This window comes from Thamnophis sirtalis, unplaced genomic scaffold (assembly GCF_051295495.1).
Source record: "Thamnophis sirtalis isolate CommonGarterSnake01/CBP01778 unplaced genomic scaffold, rThaSir2_p1.2 scaffold_14, whole genome shotgun sequence".
NCBI classification, from domain to species: domain Eukaryota; kingdom Metazoa; phylum Chordata; class Lepidosauria; order Squamata; family Natricidae; genus Thamnophis; species Thamnophis sirtalis.
The window spans coordinates 14,303,221-14,319,904 of record NW_028261394.1 but is presented as its reverse complement, the minus strand read 5'-3'; the positions used below and the strand labels follow the sequence as shown (position 1 = coordinate 14,319,904).

Genomic DNA, 16,684 nt, shown 5'->3' with positions numbered 1-16,684 from the left:
TCAGCATGGCTAAAATTAGGCTCAACTCTCCTTTTTCTGACCTTTAGCCATTGCCATTTAGCCAGCTCTGAGAAAAACAGGGAAGGGGAGAAGAGAGGCTCTAATGAGTCCACGGAGTCCTCTCTGAACTTGCTTGTTTCTTGCAGACGTTTCATTGCCAAATTAGATAACACCATTGGTGATGGAAGGGAGTAGGGATTGCAGAGTGGAGGAGAAACAGAAGGGGAGGGGGGAGGGGAGGGATAGGGGGAAGGAGGAAGGAAGAAGGAAGGAGGAGGAGAGGAGGAGGAGGAAAAATGAGAAGGGAAAAGGGGAGGAGGAAGAGGAAGAGAAGGAAGAGAAGGAGGAGAGGAGGAGGAGAAGGGAGGAGGTGGAGGTGGAGGAGGAGGAGAGGAAGAGGAGGAGGAGGAGGTGGAGGAGGAAGAAGAAGAAGAAGAAGAAGAAGAAGAAGAAGAAGAAGAAGAAGAAGAAGAAGAAGAAGGAGAAGAAGGAGAAGAAGGAGAAGAAGAGGACAATTGTGGAGATTTTGGCGATCTCTGAGCTTGGTTGTTTTGTTGAAAACATTTCATTACCAAACCAAGTAACATCATCAGTGCTAAAGGGAGTGCGGTTTGCCTTGAAGTGGGATTTACTTTTACATGTCCCTAGGAGTTGGGTGGCGTATAAATTATTATTATTATTGGTATTGCAAAACACATTTAAAAAAAGATGTGGGGCTTTAATCAAATGGTCTTGGCTACCACCTTGCCATTTTTGAAACCCTCCTGATGGGGCATCAGTAAAACCACCATCCCATGCTAGAAGTGTGACAAACAAAATGAGAGAAAGAGGGAAAGGGGAAGAGGGAAAGTTAAAAGGACTTGACTGTGGCTCTGGAGAATGATGAACAAAAACAAATGGATTGAAATTCTACGTCTCTGTTTTCAAATCCTGCACACTCACTCACCTAAGCCATTGGCACAGTCGTAGAAGTCAAAGCAATGCATGTGACGATCCATCCCGTGGGGTCCCATTAATGTCCTGAAAGAGCAGAGCAAAAGGGAGGATCAGCTGGAATACTGAGCTGCAGAAGAACGCGGAGCTTATTTATTTGTTAAACACATTTGTAAAGCCACCCAACTCACACATGTGTGACTCCAGACAGCGCATAATGTTTTAAAAAATCCACTGTATATTAAAAACCCATGGAAATTGAATGGAATGGAATAGAAAAAGAAATGGAATGGAATGGAATGGAATGGAATGGAATAGAATAGAATAGAATAGAATAGAATAGAATAGAATATGAAAGGGAATGGAATAGAATAGAATATGGAATGGAATAGAATAGAGTATAGAATGGATTAGAATAGAATAGAATAGAATAGAATAGAATATGGAATGGAATGGATCAGAATAGAATAGAATAGAATAGAATGGAATGGAATGGAATGGAAAGGAACGGAACGGAACGGAACGGAACGGAACAGAACAGAACAGAACAGAACAGAACAGAATAGCCCCTGAGATATCAGAACACTGCTATCCTGTCTCCCCTAGTCCTTCTTTTCATTAAACTAGACATACTCAGTTCCTGCAACCGTTCTTCATATGTTTTACCCTCCAGTCCCCTAATCATCTTTGTTGGCTCTTCTCTGCACTCTTTCTAGAGTCTCCACATCTTTTTGACATCGTGGCAACCAAAACTGGATGCAGGATTCCAAGTATGGCCTTACCAAGGCCTTATAAAGTGTTATTAACACTTCACGTGATCTTGATTCTATCCCTCTGTTTATGCAGCCTAGATAATTGGTCCAAAGTCACAGAGTCATCTTTCATGGTATTTGTGATGAGACTAGAACTTACTTTTTGGCTTAATGCTTTAACCACTAGGTCCCATCGTTTCTCTTTCATGTGGCATTCCTCCTCATCCACTTTCTCACAGACAGTTAAATTGCCAGCTGCCAAACAGCAGTATCATATCATCCGGTTTCTCTCGCTGGCAAGTCTACCGCTTAATCTGATTAACAGCCCAGAAGATGCTGGAATAGGATGATTAGAGAACTGGATGATGCAAAATAGCGGTAGCCATAGCAACGGAGAGAAAGGGCATAGCTGAAAGGTGCTCCTGGCCCAACAAGACACAAAGCAACCATCACACAGAGGAGGGTGTGTGTTTGTGGACGATGTGAGGAAGACTTGCAAGGGGGAAGGTGACCATTCTCCAAAGTTCAGTGAAGGAGAATTTACATTCCGAATAGTTTTGAAAGTTAGTATCCAAGCATTAACAGATATTGACATATTAACAGAGTTGGAAGGGACCTTGTAGGTCATCTAGTCCAACCCCACCACCACCCAAGCAGGAGACCCTACACGATTTCTGACCGATGGCAGCCCAGCCTCTTCTTGAAAGCTTCCAGTGATGAAGCTCCCACAACTTTTGAAGGCAGCTTCTGTTCTGTTGGTTGATTGCTCCCACTGTCACTGTTATTCTTCACTGTTATTTGAAGAAGTGTATGGTGCCTCTTATCAAACCCCTGTAGTGAAACAGATTCTCTACCTAATGCTTATTCACCAGGCTAGGAAAAGTAACTCTCAAACCAGCTACTGTAATGGCTGTCTGTAAGGTTTCCCAATGATGCTTTAACTAACTCATAATAAGAGCCAATGTGGGCTCAAAATATTGAAGAACCAATAATGTTGGATACATGGGAAAGAATCTGGGTAAGAAATGTGAAATTTACACAAGCTCAAAATCTGAGAGAAAATTTTTATAAGATTTTCTATAGATGGCATTTAGATCCTAAAAAGTTGGCTTCTATGTATCCGAATGTACAGCCTAAATGTTGGAGGTGTGGTTCTCTCGATGCTACATATTATCATATATGGTGGACCTGCCAAAAGGTTAAGGCATTCTGGATAAAAATATGGTGGGTTATGCAAAATATTTTTAAAAGAAGGATAAAGTTTATTCCTCAGTTATTTTTACTAGGTATATGTACTGACTTTACAGTGGTAGAGACTAACTTGATTCTGCACCTAATAACTGCAGCAAGACTGTTGGTGGCGCAATACTGGAAGAAGGAAGAGTTGCCTACAACTCAAGAATGGACATTGAAAGTCACAAACTTAGCCGAGATGACTAAAATATCGGCATATCTTAAAGATCACTCAAATGAGAGATATAAACAAGACTGGAAAAAATGGATTGACTATATACAAAATAAATACGGGACCAAGTTAGCCTATGCTTAAGATCAGAAATGATTTAAACTGTTAAAAGTTAGTTCAGTAAGAAGAAGCTAAGGTCAATGTAGAATGTCATTAATTTCTTTATTTCTTTTTTCTCAATAGATTTTAGACTGTGTTAGTTAAAAATCCATACCGTGTACGGGTTCTGGGAAGTCGGGGGGGGGGGAAGGAGGAGGGGGTTGGGGGTGGAGGGAGGGAGGGGCATACAAAAAAAATTGTACTTCAATGTTTTAATGATTGACGAATGATGAAATATTTGTGTTTTTTTAAAAGAAATAAAACGAAAATCATTTTGATAATAAGAGCCAATGTCTCAATACAGAAACTAGTGATTTATTAGCAGCTTCATTAGACAAGATTTATTCACAGCCATTTCTTTTGCTTTGTTTATCTGTTTCTGAACTTTATCCCTGTTCCTTTCCTCCCCTCAGTCTGTGTCATAAATCACCTTACCCAACAGATACACCCATCTCAAACCAACTACTGTAATCTGAGATCCAGCTCCACTGACAATATATGGGGAATGTCAACAAGGGGAAGTAGACAGCAACAGATTTTGAAAGCAACCGTTTGCTTCACTCAGCCTTCATTTGGGTGAAGTCCCCTGGAAGGAGCAGGGAAGGGCAAAGGGCAGATTATTATTTGTCCCAATGTGAGATTTAGAATAGAATAGAATAAGAGAGTTGGAAGGGATCTTGGAGGTCTTCTAGCCCAACTCCCTGCTCAGGCAGGAAACCCTATGTTGAATACTAGCGCGGGAAGTAAGATCCCCTTTTCTGATTGGCTCGCGGGTGGAGCCGGTTCAATCCCTTCCCCGATTGGCCGGGTTACTCGACGCCCCATTGGCTCATTGTTCAAACCCGGGGGTATAAATGTTTGGCGCGAACCACGCCACGTCGAATCATAGTTACTCTGCTTGAATAAAGGTTGCTGTTTTACTACCTCCTTGTCGCGTCCTTTTCCTCCGCTCCAAGATGTAAAACTGGCGACGAGAGGTGGGATGAGATTCCCGCGACCACAGAGAAGAACAAACCAGCTTGCCTTCGCGTTTGAACCACGCTCTTCAGGTCAGGAACGCCGGCAGCGAACACAAAAATCTTCTCTGCTTTCTTCCTCCCTTTCTCTGGCTTTGCACCATAATGGCAACAGCGCTTCCTCCTTTCGCGCCGTTTGGGTCTGCCGGAGAATCATGGGACGGCTTCATGGAGCGGTTTGAATGTTATTTAATCGCGTCAAAGAACCGGGCACAGACCGACGAGGAGAAGTGCAGCTTTTTCCTGTCTTGCTGTGAGCCTTCCATGTTTGCTTCTGCGAGAGCCCTGGCCGCTCCGAGGCCAGCCTACAAACTTGGGTGGGACGAGCTGATGTCCAGGTTGAGGGACCATTACGCTCCCTCACCTTCCTTGATCGCACGCCGTTTCACTTTTCGCCGCCGTGTGCAGAAGCCTAACGAATCCATCAGCCAGTTTCTAGAGGCATTGCGCACAGTGGCCGCCCAATGTGATTTTGCAGACCTGGAGGAGAACCTCGTGGAGCAGTTTGTATGCGGGGTCCGCGACGTGCAATTGCGCAGCCGTATGCTCCGAAACCACAAAATTACCCTGGTGCAAGCTGTGGAGACCGCGCGAGCAGCAGAGCTCTCTGAACAATCCACGGCCGATATGGAACGCCTCCAGCTGAAAACCTCTGCGCAACCCGCTGTGGGGCCTTCCAATCAGACGAACCTCGTAGACGACCTCTCCCCCACGGAAGATGAGGAGGAGGAAACCGTCGGACAGATGAGGACGCAGCCGAAGCAGAGGCCACACCAGCAACCACCGACGCCCGTTCAGCCAGCCTCAAACGCACCTTGCCGCGGATGCGGCGGCCGTCATAGCCGCGCATCCTGCCCGTTTCGTTCCGCCGTCTGCCGCCGTTGCCGAGGAGAAGGACACCTCGCCAAGGTCTGCCGGGCTCTCATGCCAGCCCCATCGTTTATGCAGCCCAGCAACCAGCGCCAGACACCGCAACGCCACCGACAACCACGTTTAGCGAGGCGAGCTGAGGACTGCCATTCAACCTACCAGCTCCCCAGCGCTGAGTGCGTGGTCTACCGGGCCTCCCACGTCCCTGCCGGCGGTCGTAAAATTAGCACCGCCGTTCGTCTTGAAGGTCAGCCTTGCCGAATGGAGGTGGACTCTGGGTCTTCCCGTTCCCTTCTATCTTGGGCTTTGTTTTCCCGTCTTTGCCCCAGGGTTCCTCAGAGTAAATTGCGCCCGGCTGGGGTCTCCCTCCTAGATTACCAGGGAAATGGGATTCCCACGGCAGGAATATTTCACATTCGGGTGGAATATGGAGATTTTAAGGGGAAACTCCCAGTTTTAATTGTTAGGAATAACCTGCCCGCTCTTCTTGGGTTAGATTGGTTCCCCGCTTTGGGCCTCACCATAGAAGGGGTGCACAGGGTAGTTCCCCGTACCGTAGATAGCGTTTTAGATGAGTTCGCAGATGTGTTCGATGGGAAATTGGGCTGTTACAAGGGCACCCCCATTTCCCTTTGCCTCGATCCCCAGGTCGCGCCTATTAGGCTGAAGGCGCGTAGGGTCCCTTTCGCATTGAGAGCAAAGGTAGACGCTGAATTGGATAAGCTTCTAGAGCAGGGGGTAATAGAGCCCGTAGATCACGCCCGTTGGGAAACTCCCATAGTTCTCCCGGTCAAACCCGACGGATCGGTGAGAATATGTGCCGACTATAAGTCGACCATCAACTTGGCCCTGCAGGCAAATCCATATCCTGTTCCTGTAGTGCAACATCTACTCCATTCTTTAGGGCAAGGCCGCATTTTCGCAAAGCTGGATATGGCACAGGCCTATCAGCAGCTTCCCGTAGACGACGATGCGGCTACAGCCCAGACCATTGTCACCCACCGCGGGGCTTTCCGTTGCCGCCGCCTCCAATTTGGCGTCTCGGTCGCCCCGGGGATTTTTCAGAGCCTCATGGAGCGGTTGCTCCATGGGCTCCCAGGCGTCGTTCCTTATTTTGACGACGTCCTGGTTGCAGCCTCTAGTCACTCGGAACTTCAAAAAATACTGCGGGAGGTCCTTACACGTTTTAGGGAGGCCGGATTGAAGCTAAAGCGCAGTAAATGCGAAATTGCTGTTTCCCAAGTAGAGTTTTTGGGATTTCTCATCGATGCACAGGGCATCCACCCCACTCCCTCGAAAGTTGCGGCCATAAAAAACGCTCCTGCACCCACCTCTAGGGCGGAATTGCAGGCGTTCCTGGGGCTTTTAAATTTTTACGCCCCTTTTATTCCCCACAAGGCGTCGTTAGCTGAACCGTTACACCGACTGCTTGACCGGTCAGCGGCCTGGAAATGGGGTAGCCGCGAAGCGCAGGCGTTCGCGGCTATAAAGGATGTTTTAACCTCGTCAGCAGTCCTAATTCAATATAGCGACAGGATGCCCCTAGTTTTAACGTGTGACGCCTCTCCCTATGGCATAGGGGCGGTTCTGAGCCATGTTCTCCCGAACGGCTCAGAGGCCCCCATAGCCTTTTACTCCCGGACGCTTTCTTCAACGGAGAGAAATTATAGCCAAATTGATAAAGAAGCCCTAGCTGCAGTGTCCGGCATTAAGCGATTCCATGACTACCTTTACGGTAGGAATTTCACCCTTGTCACGGATCATAAGCCGCTCCTAGGCCTACTGGCAGGCGATAAGCCAACCCCCCCCATTTTGTCTCCCCGCATGACACGTTGGACCGAGTTTTTAGCGGCGTATTCATATACGCTGTTATATCGTTCGGGTAAGCAGCTAGGGCACGCAGACGCCCTGAGTCGTTGTCCCTTGCCACAGACGGACACAGCCCACGTGCCCTCTCTCTCCATTTTGTCTATCGCTGAATCCGACCTCCCCGTTTCAGCTGCGGATGTTGCAGCTTGTACAAAGGCTGACCCCGTTTTATCCCAAGTAGTTCTATGGGTGTTGAGGGGGTGGCCCGTAGAAAAGATAGCGGAAGAATTTCGACCATTTAAGGCACGACAGGCTGAACTTGCCCTTCACGGGGGTTGCCTTGTTTGGGGGGATAGGGTAGTGATCCCCACAGCCCTGCGGGCACGAATCCTGCCTGCACTTCACAAAAACCACCCAGGCATAGCGCGAATGAAAGCGTTAGCCCGCAGCTATGTGTGGTGGCCCTTGCTAGATTCCGAAATCGCAGATTATGTAGGTCGTTGTAGAATATGCCAAAATTCTAGGCCGAATCCCCCCACAGCCGCCCCTCGTGAGTGGGAAATCCCTAGAGGCCCATGGTCCCGTTTACACATTGATTTCGCCGGTCCCTTTCACGGCCGAAACTTTATGATAGTGGTAGATGCTTACTCTAAGTGGGTGGAGTTGATACTCATGACCTCCACTACAGCAGAGAGTACCGTGAGGGCTCTTCGTAAGATGTTCGCCACACATGGGCTTCCGGATGTGATAGTTTCAGACAACGGGCCCCAGTTTACCTCCACTATGTTCCAAGAATTTCTGGCCGGACAAGGGATTAGACACGTGGCCACAGCCCCGTATCATCCAGCTAGTAACGGTAGGGCGGAGCGCGCAGTTCGCTCAGCTAAAGAAGCCTTGGGTCGCATGGACCAGGGGGACTGGCAGGAGAGAGTGGCGGCCTATCTCTTGAGCCAGCACTCTACACCCTGTCCAACGACTAATAAAAGTGCTGCGGAGCTCTTGATGGGTAGGAGATTGCGAACCTCCCTAGATAGGCTCCATCCACTTTACGCAGGGGATTTACCGAGTAACTTGGGGGCCCTTCCTTCCCATACGTTTAAGTTAGGGGATCCCGTATGGGCTCGTTCCTTTTCTGGGGATCCACGGTGGGTTCCCGCAACCATCACAGCTCTGACTGGCCCCTGTTCCTTCAGGGCCGGCTTGGCCGACGGAACGCAATGGAGGCGCCACCTGGACCAATTAAGGCGACGCCTCCCCGCGGAAACAGACGGCCCGAGCACCTCAGACATTCGCCCTCAGCATGAGCTACCCTCGATGACTTTATCCCCAATGGACTTCCCCTCCTCGGGAAACGGGGGACAAGCCGAAACGAACTTTTCGGATAGACGCGCCTCATGTGGTTATTCTTTCCCTCGAAGCTTTTGTCGAGACTTTGAACCTATATCCCAACCAGATTGCACGGGTCAATCGTCGGACATTCCTGCTGTCACGGACACACCATCTCTCGGGGTTGCGTCACAGAACCACCGTTCCGCTACAGACATGTCTCCGCTGGCGATTCCCCTCCCGACGACAACCGCCGGGGAGCTACGAAGGTCGGGACGAGAGCGTCATCGTCCCACCTATCTACAGGATTATGTTTGCCCTTCTTGAGGGTGCTTAACTAGGGGGGAGGGGTGTTGAATACTAGCGCGGGAAGTAAGATCCCCTTTTCTGATTGGCTCGCGGGTGGAGCCGGTTCAATCCCTTCCCCGATTGGCCGGGTTACTCGACGCCCCATTGGCTCATTGTTCAAACCCGGGGGTATAAATGTTTGGCGCGAACCACGCCACGTCGAATCATAGTTACTCTGCTTGAATAAAGGTTGCTGTTTTACTACCTCCTTGTCGCGTCCTTTTCCTCCGCTCCAAGATGTAAAACCCTACACCACTTCAGGCAAATGATTGTCCAACATCTTCTTAAAAACTTCCAGAAGCAATGGAGGCAATTGATGGAAACTAATAAAGGAGAGAAGCAACTTAGAACAAAGGAGAAATTTCCTGACAGTTAGAACAATCAACCAGTGGAGCAACTTGCCTCCAGAAGTTGTGAATGCTCCAACACTGGAATTTTTAAAAAGATGTTGGATAACCATTTGTCTGAAATGATATAGGGTTTCCTACCTGAGTAGGTGTTGGGCTAGAAGACCTCCAAGGTCCCTTCCAACTCTCTTATTCTATTTTGTTCTGTTCTATGTTCTATGTTCTATGTTCTATTCTAAATTCTATTCTATTCTATTCTATTCTATTCTATATTCTATATTCTATATTCTATATTCTATATTCTATATTCTATATTCTATATTCTATATTCTATATTCTATATTCTATATTCTATATTCTATATTCTATATATCCTATCCTGTCCTATCCTATCCTACCCTATTCTAAATTATTTGCAGTTTCATGTCTGAATGGACTTTGACAAACCTCAATGTGCTAAAATCTTGGGAAGATTAAGAAGGCTTTAGATCAACAGTGATCCTCTTACGTGAGGTGAACAAGTAGCCACTGCAGAAACTCGGGCTGGAGCCAAAGGCTGCAAAGTAAATTAATTTAAGCTGCAATAGCTGTGAAACTCAAAACTGCCTTCCAACGCCTGTTTTCTGCCTGTGGAAAAAAGGACATCTTTTTGCAGCTTTCTCAGAGGCTTGAGAACTTCGTTCCTCTCCCTAGGGGTGTCCACAGAATGTGGTTAAAAGAATCAAGAAGGTGGGCAGAATAATGCCATTGGTGCTCTGCCTGGTATTTTTTTACCATGCTTTCCAGGAATGTCCACTCACATAGAAGAGAGTTTCTCAACTTTCAAGGTGGGTAATGCTGCTGGCTGGGGAATTCTGGGAGTTGAAGTTCACCCACCTGCACATCTTTCTCCTTCTATCCTGGCCACTTTTGACCAAGGCCCAATTGAGAGCATTTTAACAAATTGCATCCCTGTTTGGTTTGGTGACAGCAGCACCTCAGATAGAAAGTCCCTATAGAGAGTGGTGAGGACAGCCGAGATGATTATAAGAAACTCACTTCCCGTTACTCAGGATACTGTTTATAAGTGCTTTGTGCTTGGAGCTCGAAGCATTGTTAAGAACCCTGCACACCCACATTATGGTCTGTTTTTGTTGCGCCCCCTCCCACTTTGGTTTCAAAGTATTTCTAGCAGGACTATAAGAGCTTTGTTCCCTAGGCCATCCATCTGGTAAACTAATAAGATTTGTTTTTCTTTTCATGTTCAGGTATTCATCTGAACTAGACTCTGTAAAGGTAAAGGTTCCCCTCGCACATATGTGCTAGTCATTCCCAACTCTAAGGGGCGGTGCTTATCTCCGTGTCAAAGCCGAAGATCCAGCGCTGTCTGGAGACGGCTCCGTGGTCATGTGACTGGCATGACTAAATGCTGAAGGCGCACGGAACACTGTTACCATCCCACCAAAGGTGGTTCCTATTTTTCTACTTGCATTTTTTACATGCTTTCGAACTGCGAGGTTGGCAGAAGCCGGGACAAGTAACGGGAGTTCACTCCATTACGCAGCACTGGGGATTCGAACCACCAAACTATTGACCTTTCTGATTGACAAGCTCGGCATCTTAGCCACTGAGCCAACGCATCCCTAGACTCTATATTTATCTGTATTTATTTATTTATTCTGTTATATTACGTAATGTATCTTGGAGGTGGTGACCCTTTGAGAGCTGAATGCAATAAAATTTCATTTTAATGTACGCCAATTAGTGTACATTCAAAACAACAATGAAGTTAGTCTAAGTTAAAGTTGCCACAGTTGAGAAACACAGATCTAACTGAAGAAGGCTGCTTTAATAAATGGCTAAAGAAAACAACTCTGCTTTGATTAAAACTCAGAAAATGAGAAACGGTTGCCATATGAGGAACGGTTGCAGGAATTGGGTATGTGTAGTTTAATAAAAAGAAGGAGTCGGGGAGATATGATAGCAGTGTTCCAATATCTCAGGGGCTGCCACAAAGAAGGGGGAGTCAATCTATTCTCTAAAGCACCTGAAGGCAGAACAAGAAGCAATGGGTGGAAACTAATCAAGGAGAGAAGCAACTTAGAACTGAGGAGAAATTTCCTGACAGAACAATTAATCAGTGGAACAGAAGTTGCCTCCAGAAGTTGTGAATGCCCCAACACTGGAAGTCTTTAAGGAGATGTTGGATAGCCATCTGTCTGAAATGGAATAGGGTTTCCTGCCTGGGCGGGGGGTTGGATTAGAAGACCTCCAAGGTCCCTTCAAACTCTGCTGTTGTATAAAAATAACCATTCTTGGACCACAACACAGAGAAGAAGGAATGGAGTGTGTGGCAAAAAAAAAGTCAAGATGGCAACTGCATGCACAAAAGAGCTAAGTCTTTGACACCCTATCCCCATGAAGGTCCCAGCTTGGTCTATACAGAACGCAGATACAGATCGTACAACCATTTCGCAACCATTTAGAGTTACGACAGCTCTGTGTGGGGAGGGGGGGAGTGACTTGCAATCTATTCCCACGCTTATAACCATTGCAGCATCTTCACAGTCATGTGATTGAAATTCAGGCACAACAGACATGGATTTACAATGGTTACAGCATCCCGGTTTCACATGGTCCCCACTTGCAACCTGTCAAGTCACGTTTCTCCCTCCCTCCCTCTCTCTTTCTCCCTCTTTCTTTCTCTCTTTATATATGTGTGTGTGTGTGTTTGTGTGTGTTTCTCTCTCTCTCTCTCTGTATCTGTTTCTTTCCTTCTCTCTCTCTTTATATATATTGTGTGCATTTCTTTCTATATCTATCTGTCTGTCTGTCTCTCTATCTCTCTATTTCATTCTCTCTGTTTCTCTTTCTATGTGTGTGTATCTACCTCTCTCTCTCTCTCTCTCTTTCTGTCTCTGTCTGCCTGCCTGCCTGTCTGCCTGCCTGCCTGCCTCCGTGCGTGCGTGCGTATGTGTGTCGCTCGCTGCCTCTCTCCCCCCTCTCTCCCTCTCTCTTTCAGGATTCCTTTTCACACTCGTCCCCCACAGCTTTCCCTTCTAACGTCCCCAAAGTGACTAATAAATTAATCTTTAAATCAATTACTCTGTTAGATCATATTTGTCAAAGTGATGGGGAGATATTATCTGCGAGGCCATCTGTTTGCTGATCTCTCAAGCTGGCTTGCTGGACAAAATCCTAATCAAAAGTGTAAAGATCATGAACTTTCAGCTATCCAACTGTTCCTTTTCAATTGCAGGGCACCTTGGATTAATCACCAGAACCAACTGACTTGCAAGTTTGGAGACTAAAACATACGAAGAACAGTTGCAGGAACTGGGCATGGCTGGTCTAGGGAAGAGAAGGACCAGGGGAGAGAGGAGAGCACTCTTCCAATATTTGAGGGGCTGCCACAGAGAGAAGGGGGGGTCAAGCTATTTTCCAAAGCACCCAAAGGCCAGACAAGGAATAATTGATGGAAACTGACCAAGGAGAGATTCAACATAGAAATAATGAGAAATTTCCTAACAGTGAGAACAATCAACCCATGGAACAGAAGTTCCCTTCGGAAGTTGTGGGAGGTTTTTAAGAAGAGACTGGACTTCCATCGGTCAGAAATGGTGTAGGGTCTCCTCCCTGGAGGGGTTGGACTAGATGACCTACAAGGTCCCTTCCAACTCTGTTATTCTGTATTTCTGTAAGATTGATGTCAGTTTTGTGAGGTAGACGAGGCAAGAAACACGACTGGTAGGAAAAGGTCTATTTTTATTGTAATGTTAAAATTAAAAGAATCTCACAAATCTGAAAGCACTCTCCCCGTAGCTCACTCTTGCTCCCTGGAAAACTAGGGAGGGTCCCTTCTGAGATCCTTTCAACCCCATGTGCCTCTTTCAGACTCTCATTTCATTCATCAAACCATTGTCTATGCCTGTGATGGCGAACCTATGGTAAGTGTGCCAGAGGTGGCACATGGAGCCCTCTCTGTGGGCATGTGTGCCATTGCCAGCTACTCTTCTAGTTTCCAACATGCATGTTATGCATGTCATGCGTGCCTGCCAGCTGGCCTTTGCAGGCACTGAAGCACTGCAAAACGGCTGAAAACAGCCTGAAAATGGCTAAAAAAAAAACCTGGCCTGAAAAATGGCCCCCAAACTGGTTTGAAAATGGCTAAAAACCCCACCCAAAAAACAGGCCTGTGCACGCTGGCCAGCTGGTCTTCAGATTTCCAGAGTTCTGGTGTACACGGTTTGGGTAGTCGGTGCCAAAAAAATTCACCATCATGGGTTTAGGCTATGGATCTTCTGTCTGCCAAGGCTATTCACACATTCCATTACATGTGAGTTACAACAGTGACCATTTAAAGTTACAATGCACTGTGAAATAGATTAACAATGATACAATGAAAGACTGATATATATATGAATTGAATAATTTAGAATTTTTTGTTTTAAAATGGATAAGGATAACAATGAATTTATGTATCCTTGATAGAAGATTGGTGATATAATGTATAACTCTAAGTATATATTATAAAGTTATTCTGTTGTTGATAAATAATTTTAATAAGGAAGTAATTAAAAACTGTTATATATATATGAAGTGGCTATTTAGAATACCTTGTTGAAAAATGAAGGAATAACATCTTTGTTTGAATGTATGACGTACAAGGACAATAATGAACATAACCATACTCGATAGATGATTGGTGGGATTATACATAATTGAAAATAGTGATATACAAATATAAATAGTGGGTAATTTTTTTTATATTGTAAAAATATTCAGAAAGGGATAAGTGATTATATAAAGGTATATTGTTATATCTTCTCTGTAGCTGTGCTGGCCTTATGGAACAAGCTACCCACAGAGATCCGGACCCTTACCATTCTCCCGGCCTTCCGTAAAGCGACCAAGACCTGGCTGTTCCGGCAGGCCTGGGGCTGTTGATTAAAATCCAGCCCCACTTGATTGAATGGATGATTTTATTTTAAATAATTGTACTTTTAATATTCTATGTTTTTACTTTTGTTGTGAGCCGCCCAGAGTCCCTAGGGAGTGGGCGGCATACAAATTTTATTAAAGTTGCAAAGTTAAACAGACAATCAAGAATGTAAGGGAATTAGGTTTATTGGAAAACAAAATATTCATTGCAATTGAATGTATGTTGTACAATGAAAGTGAGGTATTTAGTTATATTAGATGGAAAATCTGTGCTTGTAAATGTAATTGAGAATATGGTTGCAAAAACACTTGTAACCAAACGACATGCTGTATGTAATGGATGAGAATTTTTTAAATGTTTTTTTATGTTTAAAAATAAAAGAAAAAATTTGAAAAAAAAGTTACAATGCACTGAAAAAAAATGACTTATGACCATTTTGCACAGTTACAAGCTTTGCAGCATCCCCACGATCCTGTGATTGAAATGCAGATGCTCGGCAACTGGTTCATACCTGTGTCCTAAAATCATATGATCCCCTTTTGGATCATATGATTCAGATCTTTTGGCAAGCAAAATCAACCAAGAAGCCAGATTCACTCAACAACCGGGTTACTAATCTATCAACTGCAGTGATTCACTTAACAACTGTGACAAGAAAGGTCTCAACATGGAGCAAAACAAATGTCTCACTTAACAACAGAAATTTTGGACTCAATTGTGGCCTACCTATACTGTATCTTCACAGTTCTGTCTCCAAAATTGTCTCTGGCAATGCACCTTCTCCGTTATGGCATCTACTGAGCCTTATTTAGAAATTTTATTAAAGTCTAGCTGGATACCCTGCTTTGCAACAAAACTGCCGTATTTTTCAGAGTATAAGACGCACCAGAGTATAAGACACACCAAGATTTTGAAGAGGCAAATTTTTTAAAAAGGTTTTTGCACTTTGCAAACCTCCCCCCAAAAACCTGCCCATTTTTGTTCAAAAAGGGCATGAATAGCCCTTAGGAGGCTTGTAGAGTGTTCCTGGGGTGGTGGTGGTGGCCAAAAACGAGCAAAAAATGGTCCATTTTTTGTGAAAACAGGCCCGTTTTTTTCTCAATAAAGGAGCATTAGGAAGCTTATAGAGTGCTCCTGGGTGCTTTGGGGGCACAACTGAGCAAAAAGGGGCCCTTTATTTGCTCATTTCTGCCATCCCCAGCCTCCAGGAGCTCTCTGAAAGCCTCCAACAAGCTATACACGGCCATTTTGGTGAACGGGCGGGGTTTCAGGAGGCAAAAAATGCTGTATTCAGTTTATAAGACACACCCAGATTTTCAGCCTCTTTTTTGAGGGAGAAAGTTACTCCAAAAAATACGGTATGTGATGGGGCTATGAAGGAGAAATTTAGTTCACAATCCATTGGCTCAGTAGTGGTTGATGATTGAAACACATAAGGGAATATTGCTGCCTTGAGTCCAGAAACAGTTGGACAGTGGAAGACATAGACATTTTGGTGAGATACAGACATTTAGTACTGTAAGCAGCCCCAGGCCACTCCTGAGTGAAGGAGTAGAACGTCTGCCAGTTTGAACTGAGGTAACAGAATGTGAGACAACTGGCAATTGGAACAGAGTTCTTTTCTAGTGGGGAGGGGGAGTAGAACTCCTTAGCATCAGAATGTAATTACTGTATAAGAAATACTGATGATCTGATGGTCATTTCAAAAAATCCTTTCTTAGCAAACACCAAGAGGAACATACATGCCAAATTTTAAGTTTCTAGGTTTCACGGTTCTAAAGATTTCATGATGAGTGGTACTTGGCTTTTGTGTGTGTGTGTGTGTGTGTGTGTGTGTGTGTGTGTTGTGTGTAAATTGTATATAACAATTTACAACAATAAAAGTAATTTAAAAAAACTAAAGAAAGAAAAGAAAAACGGGAAGCACAGGAAAAAATAGAAAGAAGAAGAGAATGAAAACTAAGAATATTGTAAAGAAAAAATAAAGATATAAAGAAGTGACTTCTACCTTCATCAGAAGGGTAAATAATTTTAGTGATTTATTATCTTTTCTTAAAATACAACACATGATCTTTTCTTCCTGTTAGGCCTGTAGTTACATTCCTTTTTAGGATCTTTGGGCTGCCACACTCTCTATTATTTCATTATGCTCTTTCCTTAGTGTAGTAATTGGGAGGGGGAATAGAAAGGAGTAGAATTGTGGAATGTGTTGTTGTCATTCCTTTCTAGAAGCCCAAGATTATCTTTTGTCTCCGCACCTCTGCACCTGACCGGAACCAGCTGGGTGGAGGTGCCAGCGTCTCCGAAGAAGATTGGACCATGTGATTGATCATGAACTTTCAACTGGGTGGAATCCCAGGAAGCTTTTAGATTTGGGATTCCACAGGTGTGCCAACATGTCTGTCTTATTAAATTGGAACTTTAAGGATAGCTCTGCCTTGGACCCTGATTTAATTCTGCATGATATTTAGAACACTGACACTTCCTTTATCTTATCTATAAACAAATTGTCAGCTTTAGTAGGTCGATCAGACAGCAAACATAACCAGATCAACTAATGCTATTTTATTGTAAAGCTATGTTAACAAAATCTTGAAAATCTGGGTGTAAAATTCTGCTGTCACCTTTACAGGCCAAACACTTAGGAAGGATTTCTTTTTCCTCCGCCCTTTATACAGATGTGGGCTCTGTGGGCTCTTATCTGATTGTTCCCTTGGGAGTATTTCTTTGCCTGCCAGCCTCTCCTAAGGCCTTTCCCATATATACAAATCCAGAAAACTTTGTCATTTCGATGCTGA

General features: G+C 44.9%; 1 protein-coding gene across 3 annotated transcripts in view; it reads right to left on the bottom strand.

Annotated features, from left to right (window-relative positions):
- The window catches only part of LOC106540301 (syntaxin-binding protein 4), a 69,821-nt gene that overhangs the window by 46,207 nt on the left and 6,930 nt on the right, over positions 1-16,684 (bottom strand). For all 3 annotated transcript variants that reach the window (XM_087729387.1, XM_087729390.1, XM_087729389.1), the window contains exon 2: positions 947-1,020. In XM_087729387.1, coding sequence (XP_087585513.1) covers positions 947-1,020 — 74 coding nt within the window. The remainder of the gene's footprint in view (positions 1-946; positions 1,021-16,684) is intronic.